The 22,178-nt window shown below is 42.7% G+C and overlaps 1 protein-coding gene across 1 annotated transcript; it reads right to left on the bottom strand.

The window, feature by feature from the left end:
- Positions 1-16,480: 16,480 nt before the first annotated feature.
- LOC145932869 (uncharacterized) lies at positions 16,481-18,894 on the bottom strand. The gene is made up of 3 exons (XM_083032092.1): positions 18,826-18,894; positions 17,203-17,377; positions 16,481-16,842 (listed from the first exon to the last, which is right to left on the bottom strand). Exons 1-3 carry the CDS (start codon positions 18,892-18,894, stop codon positions 16,481-16,483), a joined length of 606 nt encoding a protein of 201 aa, XP_082888218.1.
- Between the last annotated feature and the right edge of the window lie 3,284 nt (positions 18,895-22,178).

The following is a 22,178-nucleotide window of genomic DNA, read 5'->3' as shown; positions in this document are numbered from 1 at the left end:
TGAGGACCGCCGCACGTTAATTATTGCAGAAGCGAAACGACGTTCAGAACGTTTAAATTTTACAATGGCTAAAACACGCGTCAAATAATCCATTCCTAACAAATTACTATTCTATAACATAGAAATATTTCCTGAACCTCGTAGTGATTATTCAGAGAGGACGAACCGCTCATAATCTCTCGCCGAAAGCAACAACGAACAGTGAGGACCGCCGCACGTTAGTTATTGCAGAAGCGAAACGACGTTCAGAATGTTTAAATTTTATAATGCCTAAAACACGCCGTGCAGGAAGAAAGAATCAACTACGGCGTATAACAGCACGACTACATCGCACTGAATCAACACGTGGTCTCTCTAATTTCATTGGAATCGACTATCATAACGACACGGAATACGATAGATTGTTCGGCGACTCCGTGCCTTTTAGCATTAATAATAATAATAATAATCACGCGGACGTTAAATTACGGGAGTGGCCTACGCAATTGCACGCGATCGAAATCAAGAATTCCAAGGTGCCATTGAACGACATCCCGGACAACGATCCACGCCGTACAAGGTATCTGCAGAAAGGTCTGGCATCCTGTACACCCTCTACAACGCGGGTACCCCGGATCATCGCCATCCAGTCGTTGTCCATTCCTTGGAAATTAAATAAGGTAGGTGCTCAAGATATTTCTTTACAACACGAGCCTCCCTTCTGCCCGGGAACCCGCGAAATACAAGAATCTATTTCGGAAACTACGTCTACGCATTTTTGAATCACTTAACAATAATAACTAATAAATTCTCTTGCAATTTTAGAAATATTAGCTTACCACGTGGTTTCCAGAATATTCTCTGCGCGTCTTAAATTTTCTCATCTCCCAAAAAGAGAAATCGTGCGAAACCTTTTTTTTTTTATCAAGGGTCAGTTTATGGCCCTCATAAAACTGCAGTAGGTATCCTACAGTCAACCCTTTGAAAAATTCTAAATCTTTCCAGAATATCTAGAAACTTCGTGAACGTGTTAGAACATTCAAATCGACCTCATGGCAATTATTTATTTTAACTAACATTAGTTTAAACAATCAACTCCTATGTGTCCAATAATACCGTCACACTTGGACATCCCCACCACTTTGCTTCTCCCCGAGGATGATTCCGAGGAAGAAACTATTGAAGAAACCCTAAATAACCTCCCGTATTGCCAACGGATAATCGGTTTTATTAATAAGGAAACAAGTGCCGCTCTCTGTACGGATTGCCGTATGCGTTTACCTATTGGCATGCAATCTGAGTGGTTAACTTGCGCTAAGCATCTCCTCGTTATCGGCGACGTACCGACCGGAGTCGTTTGCTCAGTCTGCAATTTTTACCGACTGTCGAAAACACGTGACATCGATCACCCTTGTTATCATTGCCAACGAGCTTACCTTCTGTACCGCCGTGGTGAAGAACCCTACCGTATCGACTCGGATGGTAATACAGTAATCACTATTTTCCACTCCGTCGACGATTCACTCGAACGATTCCGCGGATACATGGACTGATTCGTCAGTAATCGAACCTATACGAAACGCTCCCTTTCTCCCAAAACGCAACCGTGACCATAAAGGAAATACCTGTCGTCGTGGGTATCCCCGGAGTAATTCCGAAATACGACGTAGTCCGCCCCGCAGTTCGAGTTCGTAGTTCGAGATTTAAATTTCGTAAAATTTACGCCGCAACTGCACCCCCGGACGTAACAATAAATAGCTTTAATCTATTCGTATGCATGCGCACTGCTTTTCTTCCCTTTTTAATTGTGTAGTTTACGTCGGAATTTTTTTCGGTTATTACGTACGGTCCTGCCCATAGTGCATCTAATTTTTTCGATCGTCCCCGTCGGAGCGTTTCGTCGTATACTAGTACTTTGTCGCCTATCTTAAATTTTGTTTCTTTCGCGGATTTATCATAGTACCCTTTGGCTTTTATTTTTTCTTCTTTAATATTTTCTTTCGCGAGTTGGTTTGACGCCCGTATTCTTTCTTTTAATTCTTGCGAGTAGTCGTCGTAACTATACGTTAGTTTAGGCGGTCTCGCTAGGGCGGTAGGTCCGCTTGATGTCCGTATACTAATTCGAAAGGTGTATGCCCCGTAGCCGTGTGTGGGGTCGTGTTATACGTAAACATTGCGTAGGGAATCCACTCGTCCCAGTCTGTTTGGTCGGCATTTATATAGTGTCTTAAATATTCGACTAACGTACGGTGTGAACGCTCTAATGCTCCATTGCTTTCGGGGTGATAAGCTGTTGTCTGAATTTTATCGATTTTAAGTAATTTGCACGTATTCTTAAATATTTCACTTACGAAATTTGTTCCTTGGTCGGTTAGAATTTTTTCGGGAATCCCGTATTCGAAAATTATTTTCGTGGCGAATTCTTTCGCGATCGTGTTAGCTTCTTGGTTTGTGATCGGTATCGCTTTGCTAAATTTGGTTAAATTATCTTGGAAAGTTAGTAAATATTTATTTCCGTTATTAGTAATTGTTAACGGTCCGACTATATCTAGCGCGCATTTTTCGAATGGTTTACTCGGCGTGTCCGTAATAATGAGGGGTGCTTTTACTCGCGATAATTTATTTTTCTGGTAGGATTCGCATTTTGAGATATATTTTTCGACATCTTTTGTCAACCCTGGCCAATTATGATGTAATCGAATTCTTTTTATTGTACGTTCGATTCCCTGATGTCCTCCTGTGGGCGCATCATGATATTCGTAGAGTATTTGTTGCTTCGGTATATACTCTTGCGTTATCGGCGAGTTTTTCTTCTCCCTCTTCTTCCTCTTCTATTACTTTGAAGATTTCTCTCTTTCTTCTCTCGCTTGCATCTCGAGTTACGTGTCGGCTTAGCGCGTCGGCGTTCGCGTTTGCTCGTCCGGCCTTGTGAATTATCCCGTAATCGTATTCTTCTAATTTTAATCTCCAGCGGATGAGTCTTGATCCGGGGTCCGTGACGTTAAATAGCCAAATTAGAGGTTTATGGTCGGTTATTATTTTAAATTTTGTTCCATAGACATATGGTCGAAAATGTTTAACTGCCCATACGATTGCTAACAATTCTTTTTCAGTCGTATTATAATTTTGCTCTGCCCGAGATAACACTCGGCTGGCGTAAGCGATAGGTCGGTCATTGCCTACCGGTCCCTGTGACAGCACGGCTCCGATTGCGTAGTCGGAGGCATCGGTGGTCACGTTGAATTCTTCGATGAAGTCTGGATATTTTAGCACTGGCGCGGACATTAATTTTTCTTTTAGAGTGTCGAACGCGATTTGTTGTTCGTTTCCCCATACAAAAACTTCCGTCTTTTTTGTTAATTTTGTTAACGGTTTCGCGATTCGTGAGAAATCTTCAATGAATTTGCGATAGTAGCCCGCTAGTCCGATAAACGATTGTATGTCTTTTATTTTTTGTGGCGTCGGAAAGTTTTTTACCGCGTCTAGTTTCGACGGATCGGGTAATATGCCGTTCTCGGAAATAATATGCCCTAAGTAAATTACTTCTTTACGTAAAAATTCGCACTTTTCCGGTTGCAATTTTAAATTATGTTTTCGTAATCTCTGTAGTACTTCCGCGAGTCTTTTGTTATGATCCTCTAAGCTGGATACGTATATTATGATGTCGTCGAGATAAACGAGACATCTGAGCCCTTGTATCCCTGTTAGTACCGAATTCATTAATCGTTGGAAGGTCGCAGGCGCGTTTTTTAATCCAAACGGCATTCGGTTGAACTCGTAGTGTCCATAGGGGGTTGAAAAGGCGGTTTTATTTTTATCGCGCTCGGCCATCGGTATCTGGTGATATCCTGATGCTAGATCAAGCGTCGTAAAATATTTGGCGTTCCCTAACTGGTCCAATATATCGGTAATATTAGGCAGGGGAAATGAGTTGCCTATAGTTAAATGGTTAACTTTCCGGAAGTCTACTACTACCCTGAGTCTTTGTTTTCCTGACGCATCGGCTTTTTTCGGCACTAATAATGGAGCATTCCATTGACTCATGCTTGTTCTAATAATTTGGTCTTTTAGCATTCCTTGCACTTGTTTATTTACTTCTGCTTTATGGTTCTCGGGAAGGCGGTATGGTCTTACGTTGACGGGCGAGGTGTCGGCGCGCGTGTTTATCTCGTGCTTTATCGTCGCGGTGCATGTCAGTGGTTCTTCATTTAAATGAAATATATCGCTATACTCTTCGCATATCCGTTGTACTGACCGTTTTTCTTCGACGTTTAGATGATCCGTGCGTAATAATTGTCAGATTCGTTCGTCGCGCGTTGACGAGTTATGAGTGTCGCCCGTGTGTATCGTGTATACTTTGTGTGCGTTATCTTCACATATGTCTTCTACGGTTACGAGCGACGTACTAATCTCTACGGTCTCATCGGTCGTATTAATTATACTGACGGGGCACAAAAAATTTTTTGGTTCTACCAGTCATCGTCCAATATATATTCCCGGTGCTGTTTCTTCGGCCTTTATCACGCCTATCTTATTACGATTCGTTGCCGCTTGTATTATCGTTTCGCTACGCGGTTTTAATTGAATTTTATTGTACGGTCGTAATTTTAATATGGCGTTTCCTATTTGAATCTCCTGTTTTTTGTAATCGCACGCGACTTGTTTTTGTAGAAAATCGATTCCTATGATCCCTTCGTATTCCATTGGGAAGTCGTCCTTTACGACATAAATCGCGTGTGTTATTTTTCGGTTGCCCAAATCGATAGTCGCGTAGAATTTTCCTATTGTTCGCGCTTTATGCCCGGTTATGCCGATCAAAGTAATTTTGTCGTTGTATATCTCGGTTTCATCTTTCAAATGTTTAACTTTTATTAGAGAGACAGTAGCTCCAGAATCGTAGAGCATGTTAATCTTGCCGTTCTTTACTTCGCGTATAGGTAGAGTTATTAAATTCAGGCTCGCTGCTCCACGAGGCGTCTGTCGCACGTGAGTCACCTGATATTCTATCGCGCGTGTCTTTTTAGTCTTTTCTTCTTGCCGTTCTTCCTCGTCACTGCTATACTCGGATTCGGTATCTTTTTTTCGCGATTGCGGTTTCTTACGGTTTTCAATTTTATTAATGCTTCGCGATTTTTTATTATCGGTTCCCTTATCGCGGTTCGGTGTATTTGTCTTCGGCCTTCCATTTAGGGTCCAACACTCGTCGCGATTATGTCTGCGTTTTTTGCAATAATTGCAGAATTTCTCTACGGTATTTGCGCGAGGGGGCTTGTCCAGTTTTGGGAACGCGTATTTACTGCTGCGGCAATCGCGTCCGTAATGTCCCAATTTTCCGCATTTATAACATTGCGTGGTTTTATGTTGACCTTGTCGCGGTTGTTGCCCAGTTTTACTTTGCGATGCATTTGTCGTTCGCGACGCGTTAGATCCTATTAACTTTTCTTCTGCGGTTGCGCCCGTTATCGCTTCTTGGAGTGTTGTATATCGTTGTGATCGCACGAGTATTTTCAATTCGTTACGTAACCCGAATTGGAAATTGTGTAATGCTTGGCTTTGTATGGTTTCTAAAATAGCACGCTTATAGGTACTCGAACGCTTTTCTCCCTCAATCATTGAGCTATATAATTTCCTGGCAAGTTTGTCGACGCGTTGTCCGAAACTCTGTGCCGGTTCGTTAAAGTTTTGCTTGAGTGAATTGAACTCGATTTGTAAATGCGCTGTACTTCGCTTACTTTGGTAAGAATTTTCTAGTTGGTCTTTCAATTCTTCGAACGTTTGAATGTCTCGTGTCTCGAAATCTTGCATGGCTTTTCCCCGTAATTTGGTAAATAATATTCCTTGAATTAACGCTTCCTCGTCATCGGGGTGAATATTTTTAATTGCGTACGTACAGGAGTTTAAAAATTCTTGTAATCGGGTTCGCGTTGTGCCGTCGAACTCCGGTATCATTATTCGCGCTTCTTTTAGTGACATGTACCGTTGTGAGGCATTCCGCCGATTTCGGATGTCACGCTCGGTTCGTCCGTAAGCCATACGAGGCTCGTGCTCTTCGTCCGAATCTCGATCATAAGCGCGTTCGCGGGATCTAATCTGCCTATTGTAGCGCCTATCCGCTCCTTGTTCGCGTGTGTGTTCGCGTAGATTCCGTCGATCTCCTGCGTCTCGATTGCGAGGGTAGTCGCGGTGATCATGTTGATTATTTCGGTCTCGCTCGGGAGTGAGTTCGCGTAAATCTTGCCGACTGTCGCATCTCTCTTCCGCATCTTGATTACGGATGTGTTCACGGAGATGTCGTCGATTATCGCGGTGCCTATTTGCATTCCGTTTGCGTGCGCGTTCGCGGGAGCTTTGACGACTGTCGTCTGATCTCTCTCCGCGTGACCTCGAATCGTACATTTTATTTATTTCTGTCCGCATTTCAATTCGTAAGTCTCGTAGGCCTTGTAATACGTCGCGCATCAAAGGGTTTTCCTCTTTCGCGTTGTTTTCGACGGGTGTCCTATGTTCGGCGGGTGTTCTGTGTACGTCGACTTCTACGCGATGCACGTTTCCGCGCTCTATAGTTTCGCGTAGGCGACCAATTTCGCGGTCTACAGCACCCACGGATACGTCCGCTGCACTATTTGGTGGAGTGTGCAGTACATGTTGTCTTCGTTAGAGTCAAAATCGCTACTATCGTACGTAGTTGACCATCCGCTTTTCTGCGACGCGTTGCTAGGGGTTTGGCTTGCGCGTATTTTAATTTCTTTCATATTTTCGTTATTGCCGTCTGTTCGCGTCTTTAGTATACTTTCGTCAAAACTATCGAAGGGGAACTCGCGTTTAACAATGACGTTCGCGGGTAATTCGACTTCGCTTTCGCTTGAATATTCGTTCTCTAATTTTCTACGAACTCGCTCGAGTCTTTCTACAGTTAATGGTAACGCTTGAATCGCTCGTTTGGCTGAGTCGCTATGTAGCCAAGATTTGTTCGCTATCGGTTTCGGGGGTGTCTTGTTCCCTTCCGACATTCACGCAGAAATATTATAAGGATCGGACTTACAGTATTACGGCTCGCATCTTTACGCCCTATATCGCTCGGTACGGCTTGGCTGCTGTTGATGCAACTCGATCGTTCGTGGGCTGATAACGGCTGGCGGCTTGGTGCTCGTGTTTGATACGACAGGCCGTCGCTCGGTGTTGACGCGTTGTCCGTGAGATCGTCGCAGATCGGCGTTGTCCTTGGGACGTTGGCGATCCTACTCGATTCTCAGCTGCTTGCTTATCGCTCTTCGTACTGCTTGCGTTGTCCGTCCTTCTCTCTCACTGCACTGTGGCTTCTGCTTATTTCCGTCAGCTGTTTTTCTAACTGACGTGCCTGCTTCCACACGTTGTGTATGTGTGTATTGCGGGTCTTAATTTTTAGTATGCTGCTTTCTGTGTTGTCCGTCGATTATTTCGACGTGCCTGATTTTTCTAATACTTTTGTATTGTTTTCAGGTTTTCAGGTTCCTGCTGGTCCTGGCGGTCCGTCGGCGCGATCCCACCGCTGCCACCAAATTGTTGTGCTGCCGTACGGCACTGGGGTTGCGCCGAGTGAAAAGGATGAGAATCCTCGGGTCGCACAGGATGTCGTAGGAGCCGAGGAGTGTAATAATTGGAAATACACTCTTTTTATTTTAATTATCTTGAGTTTTCACTTTATTTCTCGTCCTTTCTTTAATTATATATTCGCGTAACATTCGATGTTTGGTTAACGAGTATATTCGTATTCCTCTCAATAATTCAGATCTTTATTAGTGAGTCTCGTTCTGATGTTCCGGGTTCTTATTAGCGACCTCGTCTTGATGTTTAGAAGTTGTATTCGAGACTGCCTTCGCGGGCGGGCTCTCCGTCTTATATCCTCTTTTGTTCTTTGATTTTCAACGGGCGAGGCCCTTGGAAACAAGTCCCCGATTGGTTAATAATATTCACGCGTTTTTGATCTAAATGCAAGCGAAGCAGGTCGAAGTCGCAGGTCTTTGCTTGCATCTCGCGGTTTCCGATGCTTCGCGCGTATCTCGCTGCGTTAGCGTTTTCACGCGACGAGCGTTTGTCGAGAGCGCTCTTTTATAAGCAAAAATGTTTTACAGTATTCTATAAAGATATTCAGTAAATTCTAATTTCTAATAACTACTGGTTATAGTTCGGGCTATAACAGCTTATAGAACTGTGGACATCTTTAGAGTCGTTTCGAAGCAGATTCTGAATATTGTGACGTTGCTCGTAGAGTCCCTTCCACGCTTCGAGAGATAGTATCAGTTCCTTTCCTCGATGATCTCTTATGGCGATTTCCACGTAACTCGGTGGATCCACTTTGATACCAATTTCGAGGAATTTAAATCCCGTAGCTGTCAATGCATATCGTTTGCATAGTATACGACCGCATGAGGCTTTAATGAAAAGCTGTAAAAATGAAATTAGTTTAAAAATAAAACAATTTGTAAAAAAATATAAAGACATAAAAATAGATAAATAGAAACAGTTAAACTTACTTGTCACATTTGTTCTCAAACGATGGAATTTCATCACAATTCGGTATGTAATTATTCACATGTCTGTCGGAGCCGCTGCTTCTTTCGGTGGAGTACATTTTTTTTCCTACGTTATTAAAGTGAAACCACCAGTACGAATGGTTAACGCGACACTGATCGTATAAAGAAATTAATCAAGTGTTGTACATGACGCTTATTTTTAAAAGTAGTGGGGTAAATGTGGTGGGAGATTCTAGAATACTATTGGCGCTATGAAATTTAGGAGAAGGGGAAACGGCGCTCGGATAAAAAGAATTCTTAGAAACGATTCGTGAGGAAAGGATTGGGGAAGGGGAATAAGAGATAAAACACATTAATGTTTAAATATTTTATTTTTCCAAATCTTGCAATTCTTTCTGACGTTGCGACCACCAGTTAAATATTTTGAATACATTTTGTAATGCGCAATTCTTAACATGTTTTCCACATCGCATAGTGTTTTTAACATCTAGATTATTTAGAGACTCGATATCGTCGTAATCAGCATCCAAGGTCTCAATAATGAAACCGTTTCCCGCATCATCCAATATATCGGCTAATCATTCTCGCTTTTCAAGTCCTTTTACATATACGAGAATGGATTCTTCTTCTTCTTCATGTGGTCCACCAACGATAGCTGTTGTAATCAAACGCTGAGCCATGCTATATGGAACGTTTCCATCTTTCCATTGTAATCCATGATGATTTGGAGTCAACCATGAGGCTTGGTGTCTCTCCGATTTTATGAGCACACCCCATGGTACAGGACATGCGAAAAAATAATGTGATAAAATAAATCCTCTTCTCAGGATTGCCGCTTCCTTTACAATGAATTGTTTATTGAGGATAAACCCCTGTAGATCCACAAACGTTGGTACGGACATGACGAAATCTCTCTCTTCGATGTATCAGTTAAAAAAGAAGAATGACAACCATCTCATAACACTTTGATTTATATTCTGCTATATTTACCCCTCTCTAAATTGTTGGTGCATTTAGGTGATTTTGCGCACAACGTTGGTCAACGGGTTGTACTGGATCACGCGATCATGTATGATGAGACAGTACGCAGAGGTATTCATCGGCACATTTTCCTTACACTCAAATTCCAATCTCACATCCACGGTTGTGCTCTTGATCGATTCGTTTTGTCGAGAACAATCGATGATTACGAATGGGCCGTTACGTAGAAACATTGAGACGGTGAGACTCGGCTCGAGATACTCGTATCCGTAATAGTTTTTGCAGAAACGTGTACAGAATCGACCATCTGTTTTTATCGAAGTCCAGATTCATGTCGTCGTATGGATAACATTCCGAGTTCAGATAGAGTTTCACGTTGGTCAATTTACAATCGTCGAATCGACTCATATCCTCAGACATGACATTCTTCCGGCCTGTCTGCAGAGCAAAGATAATGTATCGTGGTTTCTCCAGCTGAATCGCGGTTTTAATGGCCCACGAATGCTTGGTTGTACGCTGCAATAGCAGAAACTCGTAAGATCCCACGAGCGAAAACCCATGCTGAGGTAGCGTCCGCTTTCCAGAGCGCGCAGCATAGACAGCTTCTTAATCTCGCTCAAAAACACATGTGGCATTCGCCATTGTATCTTGAATATGTTGATCATAGGCTCCAGCGTCGAATCTCCAACCAGACAATTGTTGTCGTTGCGCGATCGTATTAAGATCAACTCGTGACGAGCGTTAATGACCACTCGTCTGTAATCCTCGCAAAATCCCAATAACATGTAGAGCAGCACGCAAAAATTGAAGTTTTCATTCACAGTAGTCGGATCACTCCAGCTGGCGTTTCTCATAATCACGCTTCTATCGGATGATATCGTTACATAGTTTTTGAGCAAACTTGTTATTCCCACGTTTCTGTTGCGATCAATCTCCACGCCATCGAGTTCATATCGAATCTCATCAAACATGAATGCGACGCAATTATTTCCCAGTATCACATCAGATCCTTCGGCTGGTTTATTTATCCTTAATTCTCCTTCGATGTATAGAAAACTGTCAAACGGCAACGTATACAGATCCTGCTGTTGTATGGGTATTCTTATCTCATCACTGTGTCCGAACGTGGTTGGCGAACGGGTTGTACATGTGAGTCTCAATTTTGACGATGCGATCGTCGAAGATTGGCTCTTCCCCGATGTTGAGGATGTCGGTCATTGTTCAGATATTTCGCACCGTGAATCCCAAAGATTGTAAAAACGCAACGTTTGATGCGTTCAGTTTCTTTTTCTTGGCGCAACCGGATGATTGGATATTAACGAATATCGACGTTGTTGTTGATGTCGCTGGCTCCGTAAAGATTGTGTTATCTCTCGTGTCTTTCGATCCGTTCAACACAAGCATCTCATACGCCGCACACGTACGTTATCGCTGTCGTCGTCGTACGTGCAATCTAATGGTGATCTCTTCTCCTCGAAAATCGAGCAATCGTCTGTCCTGGTCGACAACGCGTAACGTTAAATCCGTAATGCTCCGCGCGATGATCGGCAAGTAAATGATGTGCGCCGGTGTTTCCGATATCTTATATCCTGGTGGTACCCTCGGTGAAAATTCATGTATCGTATGAACGAGTTTGCCGTTGCTGTACGCGCCCGCGGTCACGTTACACTCTACGCGGATAATGTTCACGTTGATAATGTTAATCGGGATGTCCGACTCGTACCATTTTCGCGGCTGCAGTATACGGTTCGAGAATCCCAGCAGCGATCCAATGTTGTTAGGCTTGTTAAAATTCATTCTGTAGGCGCATTTGATCTCACTCCTCATCGTATTGTAATTAGCGCGGAGCACTATCGGGTATACTTCATCTTCAAAGTCACCATTGTCAATGTGTTTTTTATCGTCATCACGAACAGCGTGTCGCAGACGTTTTCGTGAAATTGCATGTTTCAAAAACCCATGTATCGCTTGCAGCTCGTACGATCCCTCGGGAATCGTAATTTCCGCGTCATTTTTGCCAAAGTAAAATTTATTATTCGAGGAATTCATGTTCGATATTGTGTGATAAGTCCCATAATCCGCTAGACCGAGTTCGTATTCATCGTCGCTCAAATCTATGGCGGGAAAGTAGTTCGCCGCGAGGACGCTACTCTTTCCCGTCAGCGTGAATGTCATAGACATATCGGCAAAACTGTTTAACGAATACTGAGTTTAATAATGCAATGTCCGTCTTTAAATTCGCGTGTATCGACCGTTCGGAGAAACTGCAAACACAATTGTCCACAGATGCTCTGATCATAAGTTTGAACAGGTGTGTGATTGTACTGTATCTTTGTCACGTTCCGCCCGAAATATTGCACCAATTCATTCGGTGGTCGAAGATTGCCAAAACTGTCGAAATATATAGCGCGATTCCCCCTCTTTGCGTACGCCACCCAATGAGTACCTGATCCTTTAGCGTTATCCAAATTTATGATGCTGCTCTCGTTTTGATATATACCACCGATCGGTAGTGAATCACGCATGAAAACACCTCTAAAGTATGGAATGCGCATACGTTTTGCTAGTTGCAGCAATTGCATATTAGTAGTTTCGCCCTTTGGCATTTTTAGCGTCTCTTTGACATTTTTTTTTTTCCTCCTTAAAACTCCTCGTCAGCGTTTGTATGGAGCGAGATACAGTCTGTGACCTTCCATGGCGCGATTGTGACGTAACATCTCATGCAACTGACGTTGCGAGGCTTTTCCGTCGTTCACCATCTTTGCTACACCAGCCGCTCCACCAATCATGGATCCAAGCGCGCCCAACATTGGTAGAATTGGAAATATGCCACCGCGTTTCGATACCGGAAGTATCCGTTTCTTCGTCGTCTTTTTCTTCGTCTTCGTCTTTGTCGTCTTCAGGCCCATACCGAGCTTCGTCTTGGTTTTCATCGCTGCCCAGACAGCTGTGGCGGCGGCTCTTTCACCGAGAGTCGAATCTCTCGCAATGATACGAGTTCGCGCTTTGTCGGCGAGTACTTTATCCGCCACGTGTCTCTCGGTGAGATCGTTGCTCCGAGAGTACGTCCCCTCGTAGAGGCCCCTCGAATTGCGGTAAAACTAACGTCTTGATTAGTTTGATAGAAAGCCCGCACGGTGTTTGCTTCGAAAACGTGTACGTGTACTCAAAGTCACTGCAACAGCCGAAATATCGGTATCTAGAGAATTTGTTGACGTCGATCGAAAAATCGGCTACTTTACATTCTCCAATAACAGTGACGTCATTCCACCGAGCGAGGCATGTCCAAACTCGATTTTTATCTTTGATGACGTGGCGTGTGACAAGCAAGATACGATAAGAGAGTACTTTTCAATGGGACGCCACTCGAACGTTGATTGCTTCTATCTCTGTCAGACGTACGCGAGAATACCAAAACATCTTATACGCGACAACGCGAACTTATTGATCTTGTTTAAACAGGACGGTACCAACTTGAAACACGTGTACAACGATCATGTGAATACCGACATGTCGTACGAAGATTTCAGTAAATTATGTCGTATTTGTTGGCAACAAAAGTATGGATTCCTAGTGATAGACAAGGACAGCTTGCTTACAAACGGCGATACAGAAAAGGATTTAACGAGTTTGCGATACCGCAAAACGATTAGTCGCTGCCAATATTCTGTCGAGAAGAGTGAAACGCGAGCACTCTGCAAACATGGCTGATAACCATAACATTCGCGATCGTGAAAAGATTGCGAAGGAAATTGTGAAAACGAGCTAATCGATCCGTAAGAAGCATCGTGCTTTAAAGACTGGTAAGATCGATGACGATATTGCAGTCAAGACTCACTTTAAACCTATTATCGAACCATTACAAAAGATTGTCGACAACGCGAGCTTGATCGCAGTGAAATACGAACCTGAGAGTAAAGCTGACGTGAAAATTAAAACGTTACCCGCTGTTAAGCGGTACGAGGAGGAGGAGGAAATGCGACACCGAAAAAGAGAAAACGACCAAACACAAATCGCTCATCGACACCACGTACATCGGACGGCTTTTTACTGGATGAACCACCGATAAGCTCTACACCGTCCACCTCTACACAGTCCGCGACAACGAGAATCCTACCATTTACAATACTCGAATCACTCGCAAACGAAAATGTTTTCGAAACCACAAGCAATTCACTTGAAACATCAGTTCGAAACACGTTACAAACGTCGGAAGGTCAAGAAATGTTGCGAGTGCACTTCGGACCACTGGGACAAAAATACATGGGTGCTCTCCTCGGTGGCGATAAAAAAACGAGATCGATCACGTATCGATCGTATATGGTGTCTATTTCGAAAAGGATGGAATGTTGCTCGGTAACAAACGATTTGACATGGATAAATATGATTCTATAATTATAGACAAAGTAAAGTACATTGGTACACCTGGATTATACGAGCTAGTCTTCAAGAGGATTCCCGATGATGTTATTTACACGGAAGACGATATGCAAAAATACAAGAGCATATTATTGGCGACGAACGCGCATAAACGCAAATATGATGCGCAAAGTCAACTACGGAGCAACAGGGGATACAAATACAAACAAATAATCGCACCGTTGATGTCAATTGAAAAGAAAAAATCTAGAAAGGGTGTATTCATGCCTCAAGCGATGACGCTAACCGACAATAAAATCGATTACGTGCACTGGGACGACCCCAACGAGCTAGTGGATCGGGTACGATTGCTCGATGCTTCGCGCCGAGCTGGCCACAACGCTCACGACAACGAGATCCTGTCGATCATCGAGGAACTTCGCGAAGCAGGCATTATTATAAATTAAACGGGGTCTCGGCAAAACTAATCAGTCGATCGGCGTCATTCGCATCGAAAAATGCTTATCAACAAATTTGGATTATTCGAACGGAGAAATGATGCAACTGGCACAAGCGATCATTGGGATAGATTGGTGAGAAGTTACGTGCGCGGAAACGCTCTGTGTCGTGTCGCTACAGACTATGATGCAAGATCGCGCAAGATTCGTCGTGTAGCGCAACATGAAGCTGACACTGATGCTGTCAACAAACTGTATGTGGAATCCTGCGTTAAAAGATTGATGAATCAACAGAAAGAATCAGATGAGGAGCTGACATCGTTCGAGAAGGACGTGCGAGCAGTACAGACTGCGATAAACGAACGTACAGCTAATGCTAACTCAAAAACGACTATCAACCTGAATGAGCAGCTGTGAATGGGTTAGGGGCGGCTATCGAACGGTTATTAAACATCTACGAAGGGTTATCGAACGGCTACGAACAATTATCGAACGGCTACGAAGGATTATCGAACTGCTATCTATCTACAATGAGTGGTAGTGGTAGTGAACGGCCTAGCAACAGCTGCGAACGAGGGTACGAACAACTCAAGCAGGGTTGCGAACGAGGCTACGAACAAGTCATTAAAGGCTACATACAAGGCTACTATCAACTCAGGAACGGCTGCGAACGGGTCAGGAACGATTGCGAACGGGTCAGGAACGGCTACGAACGGGTTAGAAACGACTGTGAACAAGGCTGCGAACGAATCAAGAACGATTTTCGAATGGGTAAGAACGGATGTAAACAACGCAAGAACGGCTATGAACGGCTCAAGAACGGGTCAAGAACGGCTACGAACGGGTCAAGAACGGGTCAAGAACGACTACGAACGGCTCAAGAACGGGTCAAGAACGGCTACGAACGGCTCAAGAACGGGTCAAGAACGACTACGAACGGCTCAAGAACGGCTACGAACGGCTCAGGAACGGGTCAAGAACGGCTACGAACGGCTCAGTAACGGAAATGAGCGATAAAACAAGCAGCAGTAAACGACGATCGGGAAAAAAAACCGACGAAGCGATGAAACAACATAGTTTGGAGAGACGGCAGTTGGTGAACGAACTGCACGCGCCGGCGAGAAAAAATTTTCCCCGAAGACATGTCATAGTGCGAGGATATGATGATCTGTGGCAAGCCGACATCGTCGAGATGCGTTCGTACTCTCGTTCAACAAAGGTTATCACTACATAATCACCATCATCGATGTGTTGAGCAAGTACGCGTGGGCAGTACCACTCAAGAGTAAAGGTGGAAGCGAGATGGCTGACGCTATCGCCGAAATAATTCGAGATAACAAGAGATGCCCGAAAAACATGCAAACTGATATGGGGAAGGAATTTTACAACGCTGATGTGCAACGGCTTATACGGAAACATAACATCAATCATTATTCTACATATTCGGTAATGAAGGCATCGGTGTCGAGTGATTCAATCGTACGCTGAAGAACGACATGTGGAAGATGTTTACGCTGATTGGAACTTACAAGTGGATCAACGCGTTACCGCGACTCGTATCGGATTATAACGCGCGCAAGCACCGAACAATCGGCATGCGACCCGCCGACGTCACCCCCGCGATCGCTGATAAACTTTTAAAAACGGTATATAGTAACATAAAGATTGCCGCTCCGGCGAAATTCAAAGTAGGTGACTCGGTACGCGTTAGCAAGTACAAGAAACTTTTCGAGAAGGGTTACACGCCAAATTGGACGAAGGAGGTTTTTAAGATTGTTAAAGTGCAGCGTACTAATCCCGTAAGCTATCTACTCGAGGACTATCGCAAAACATCTGTCGCTGGAGCGTTTTACGAGTATAAGTTGCATCGCGCGAATTATCCGGACGTGTATCTTGTGGAGAAAGTACTGCGCAAGAGGGGTGACGAGGTTTACGTAAAATGGCTGGGATTTGACAATTCACACAATTCTTGGATACATAAGGACAATGTGATTTAATTCATATAGACTATTTATTTTAAGAAAAATATAATGTGTACAACGTATAAAATATATAAAATTACATGAAATATATGAAATACAAAATCTTTATTAATACAACCTTTCCTTTAATCGTTACAATATATTACACATATGTTACATAACAATATATCATACACACATACACACACACATTATACTACATTATATTTTATAAGGGTATCTGGTAATGTTCCCATGGCAATGTGTCAATCGAATCAGGTATAATATACCGCTTATCGTCGTACGGACTTAGAGCAATTTTTGTCTCGCGGATGGTATACACTTCGTGCAATTTCGATCTAATACATGACTGCTGACGTGTCATTTCAATCTCGTCATTCAGGCACCGCGTATAATCGTCGAATGTTATACTACGCGCTACGACATTACTTTTAACACCTTTTGCTTTTTTAATGTCTTTTTTGCCGTCCACCCTCACCGCGTACATTTTTGCTCTAAGCCCGACGAATTCGGACATTATTGCGGCGTTATTCTCGTCTTTCATCAAGCCTGGCACCTTTTTGTTTGCATGCGCTATACCGTACGCGTTGTCAATTGGATAATCGCTCATATCGAATCTAGCGATATCGCGTTTCATGTTCTCGTACACATCGTCGCACTCGATGTGATATATTAAACTGTCGGTATCGGTGTACATTATCCGACATCTTTCACGATAGAGCGGTGACATGTATTCCTAGTGAAATTCGTACAGACACACTTTCGATATATTGAGTATACACATACCAACATAGATTGGTATGTTAAATTTTACTTCTAGTTTACGTAATTCAACGGCGATTAAATTTTCCGAAAAGACGCTCCTGCTATGGAAATTTGGTTTCGCGATCATCGCTTCCGCACCGTATCGTCCGTCCCACTTTGTCAATAATTTTACATCTACATGATTTCGAACGTTTTCCATAGTTTTGCCGAATACCGCGTTGTTCATCAATTTGTACAAATTTTTTTCAAAATCATTTTTCGTTTGTGTTCTAAATTTCGTATTGAGTTCGATGTAATCGCGGAGCCATGCAGATTGAGTAAATTGTAATACGCGATGTATCTTTACGATACGAAGACCGTGACGTGTACACTGCTGCAGGTTGCGATAATGTATGACGTAACGCTTCTTGTCATATAGCGTCGCGAGGAGCTTATCTTCCCGCTTGCCGGGCGGCTTGTCGCGCGTCGGACAGAACGGTAGGTCAATATGTGTGTTGTGTTTATTTTGTGGGTACTCTAGATCAACCTCGAAAATATAAGTGTGAGCGAATCCGGAGCGATCGCGTTAACGTCAAAGTTTGAAACGTCTTCGACCCATCGAAAATCGGCATAAGGCCATGGGTGACACATTGCCCATCCATACAAATTATTTACATCGAAGTACATAAGGTATGACGATGGTTTCGATGGATCATATGATTGCATGTACTTGTTATTAGCATGCGCGTATCTGTTGGAACATTGACTTAGACCACCGCGTATACCCCGTTCAATAAACATAACCATGTCGATATCGGTAAGCAATTCAAACGTAATATTTGTATGTTTTAGCATCGCGTCCCATGTATACCCGGGAAGAGTATAATAATACGCAGGATCGAGTCCGTAACTCGCGATGCAAGTGTCGCGGAAATTTTCAAAAATATCTGCTAATAACAAGACATCAGTTTTTAAGTACAAATCGCTATATTCGCCTAGAGTTCGAAGGGAGAATCGATTCCAGACGTTCTCAGCGTGCGCGTAATCGCTCTCGGATAGAGTGTCACCGGTTAAAGAACTGTAAAACGATTCGCGCGGCGGTAAACGCGTGTCCTGCAGCTTGTCTACACAGTCAATGTACTCGTACGGAAAGACACCTTTTCGCGTCAATAATTCAAAATTGTGAACGGATAATGTGGAAAAATTAAAACGTAAAATTTTTAACTTATCCTTCTCGAGGAAGGATGCCAGTTTGTCAAGACTAGCACTGAGAAATTTGTATGAATCGATGAATCGTAATTTTATGCAAGCTTTCCGATCTTTATCGTCGTCGTCAGTACTATTGACAATCTTTGTAAATAAAATGTATTTTTCTTTTGTTATTGGAAGCACATCTACACGTCCTTCGTATGCGGTAGCTATTTCTTTTATGATAAAATGTGCGTCGTAACCGGATAAATTGTGGAAAACTACAGGAATGACATAAGAGTCTTTGTAATTTAGATTACAGTTTGAGTGTGCGGGACCTCTGTATCGCCCAGTTAGATGACAATGATCGCGTACTCGATTATCGTCTGGCGCAAACGGTTTTTCGCAAATGTGACATTGCGTGGCGCTATGAAATTTTTCCAACTCGTCTGATGTTAAATTTATCATGGGTACATTATCAGACAAAATACCCTTTATGCGATGCGCTAATTCCTCGAGTTTGTCGGCGAACCACGCGACATAATCGGCACCGCGATAAGATCGGTATGCGGATAATGTTTCATCGTACGAGCATTGCACATAGTATCCAACGCTAAATACCTCATGATGTTGATAGTATGACACGTGTTCCGATGTCTTCCTCAGCACACACTCCAAGTCGGCGTACATTACAAACGGAAGCCGCTCCTTTCTGTTGTAGTTGTCGAAGCCGAGTCACTTATCTTTATCGCTTGGTAACCGGATAGCGCAGTCGTTCATTTCTCCACAGTCTACCGTATGTGCCTGCAACTTGTCCTCTGATCCGAAATAATGCAAGCATCTGTGAAAGAAAAAAATTACAATTTTATTTACAATTTTATTTACATTTATATATAATTTACAATAAATATACATACCGATCGCAGATATATTTTTTGTGACCATTTCTGCTCAATTGCGTGTTCACGAGGCGAGACAGATTTTTGATATACGCGAAATGTTCAACGTTGTCGTCCTCCTTCTCCACGTACCGCAAATTTACATGTTTTTCTCTTTTCTGATCGGCGAGTCGTATCGGAAGAATTGATAATTCCTTCTTCCTCTCGATGCCGTAGATGTTGATTGAGATATCGTTTACATGTTCAAACTTTTTAATTTGATTCGACGTCATCGGAAACTCAATGTTTTGTAAATTTAACACCGTCGTATAGTGCGGATATGAAAATTCTCGTTCCACATTTCTTTCTGTGGGGTACAGAGCGGCCACCACTGACCACGTGAAACATGCATTGTCTTTAGATTGCACATTAATTACCGCTCTCTTCGCCATAATTTCTCGCGATAATTTAATATGGCATCCCGCACGCAAAAGATTGCATTTGTTGACGTTGACCGTAAGATCGAGGATTCGTGACAATTCCCATACGCTATCACGTTCCTGAAACTCTTCGAGAGACGTCAATGTGGTTTCGATGACGTGCCGCTCATACCACTCGCGTAAATCGGACGTGCGAAAAAGTTCATAATTTCTCGTGTTAATACTTTTGTTATCGCGCTTATCACCTGTCACAAACTCACCGTTGAACACAGTATTTACTTTTACACAATTGTGTATTTTTATAACATCTTGCTCGAGTACTACACTACTAGCATCTTCCAAAAATTGTCGCGGTTCGATATAGTCTGCGTTAATTACCGCACCGGTCAGTATACGATTTTCAAACGCGGTATCGATTTCTCGCCAAACGAGTCTTCCCGCGTTATTGTCGCCACTGTAATTACCACCACTGGATATAAACTGTCTCTGCAATCGAGTATTTGCACCCTCGAGTCGCGCGATTCTAGCAACCAAAGATTGTCTATATCCAATCGAGAGTCGCGGACGCTTGACACGGCTGTTTTCTTCGAGCAGTTTGATAAATTCCTCGCAGCGCAGCGCCCATTCAAAATACTGGCCCAAGGTGGCGGCTTGATGGGACCGCTCCAACAGGTCGCGTTCAGTCTGCTCAATGTTTCCCATTTTTCCACACTTTTTAAAATCACGTTCTATAGAGCACTTACACCCGCTATACTTTTTTCGACCGACGTATCTGTGCGCTTGCAAATTACGTACTATGGTTTGAAGTGGCAGCAGTCCTTATTATATTTCGTCTAATCATTTCTTCCCCTCTTCATGATTAACGGATTGTTTAATTACATATCAGAAAGGTGATCTCCCTTCATCACGTTATCGCTTTTGACACAGAGCGGCCGGACATCGGCGCTCATTTTGTTTATAAAAATTCAAGCGGCCGGACATCGGCGCTTCCTAAACAATGAGAAAGAATCCCGCTTAGGGGGAGAGGAAAGGTACCGCAAAGGCTGCCGAATATCGGCGCGTAATGCAACACGGTCTTTTACCGCGAAAAAAACACGTGTCCCGACGTGTTCATTGCGATAAGCGCGACCTCCCAAGATCCCCTCAGATGGTGATGGTGGAGGGGGAGGTACCGCGAGGGCGGCCGAATGTCGGCAAAATTATCGCAAAAGAATTCTTCCTAAACAATGAGGAAGAAACGTCGCAGCCTTATGGGCAGGGATGGGGGAGGGCGGAAGTACCGCCAAAGCGCGTCGCCTTATTGGGGAGGGGAGGGGAAGTACCGCGTGGGCGGCCGAATATCGGCGCTCACTTTGCGGTGTTTTGTTTATAATAACATGTTAGATAATTCAAACTAATACAATACGCTGTTTTGTTTATGAAAAACAATACGCGATAAGCGTCTCCCGCACAGCGATAAGCGCCCCCGCCCCGCGTGACGTCATACCCCCTCACCCCGGAGAATCCCCCGCCCCGCGCCCCCCTCGGAGGACCTGAGTTAGAATTGGCATAGTATCCCTACTGATAATCAAATGACACTGTATTGTACAATACGTCAGACTCTTATGTGCTATATGTCCGTTGAACTGTTTTATGCAATGTGAATTGTCGTTGAATCTCTGTTGTAATTTTCATTTTAACAATAAACAAACATTTTACATAATTTTTATACTAGAAATAATAAAATATGTTACATAGAAAAAGGAATATCATTAAATGCGTCCTTATTGAAAATACTTTCTGTTTATTCTACGACCTTTCGTTGTGCACAATATAGAATAATATTTTATTATTTTGGTTTCATTTATTTTGCTCTCTTTTCTAATTTAGTCATTTGATTTATTTTTGTTACATGCAAAATTAATAATATTTATTACATTATGCAATATTTAGAATGTACCAAACATTGATTAATTATAATAGTATAAAATTTATTTCAAATATTACGAAAATTGTTCTAAATATGAAATAATGAAAATAAACATTTGACAAGCTGCTCCTTTACGTGGAATATTCCCGACTGTTACAATATTTTTTATGCATAATTATAAAGATATTTACTGATGCTATAAAGACATTTACTGTTGCGCACAACAAACTTGATGAATTCATTTGTATAACATTACTGCCTAAATTACAATAAAATACGTTTTTATTTTAAAATCTGCGAAACCGTGGTATGTACTACTCCTTTAATTCTCTATCCTTTTCTGTCTTAAAAGCATATAAATACAATGGAAATAACGTGTTCTTAGTTTATAAATTTCTTTCTTTTTTTCGTGCGCATGACAAGTCATGTGACAACTACTTTATTGTGGGAAGAAACTCAAAGATCGTTAGATTTTTAAATAAGGATTTCAGTATAAAAGTGGACAAAGTGTGGAAACTGCTGTAGTGTAAATAAAACACGTGCTTGTACTCTTCGCATCGCCAGATACATAGGAGCAGTACCACAGTTTGGTGTATTTTTCAAAAGCAGAAAATTAATTACGCCAATTGTTTTTTGCGATCACTTTGATTTATTTTATTTTCTTGTGTTTTATTGAAATTTTTTCATAATGACTGCGATAATATGCTTATCTGACGAGGTGATAGAAATCATTCTTAGCTACAGTGT

Source organism: Prenolepis imparis, unplaced genomic scaffold (genome assembly GCF_030444845.1).
Source record: "Prenolepis imparis isolate NDT839.2.m4 unplaced genomic scaffold, iyPreImpa1.0 SCAF_2, whole genome shotgun sequence".
NCBI lineage: Eukaryota > Metazoa > Arthropoda > Insecta > Hymenoptera > Formicidae > Prenolepis > Prenolepis imparis.
Note: the sequence above shows the minus strand (reverse complement) of the source record. Positions and strands in the feature narration are given on the sequence as shown.

Bases quoted from the DNA above. Each gene is read 5' to 3' on its own strand.
- LOC145932869 (XM_083032092.1), bottom strand. From the start codon at position 18,894: ATGTACGCCGACTTGGAGTGTGTGCTGAGGAAGACATCGGAACACGTG. The intron at 17,378-18,825 runs GTATTTAGCGTT...CGTATCGTAAAG, and splicing joins CATACTATCAACATCATGAG to ATACATCGCGTATTACAATT. The intron at 16,843-17,202 runs TATTGACAAAGT...ACGGTATAGCGC, and splicing joins AAATCATGTAGATGTAAAAT to ATGCAAACAAAAAGGTGCCA.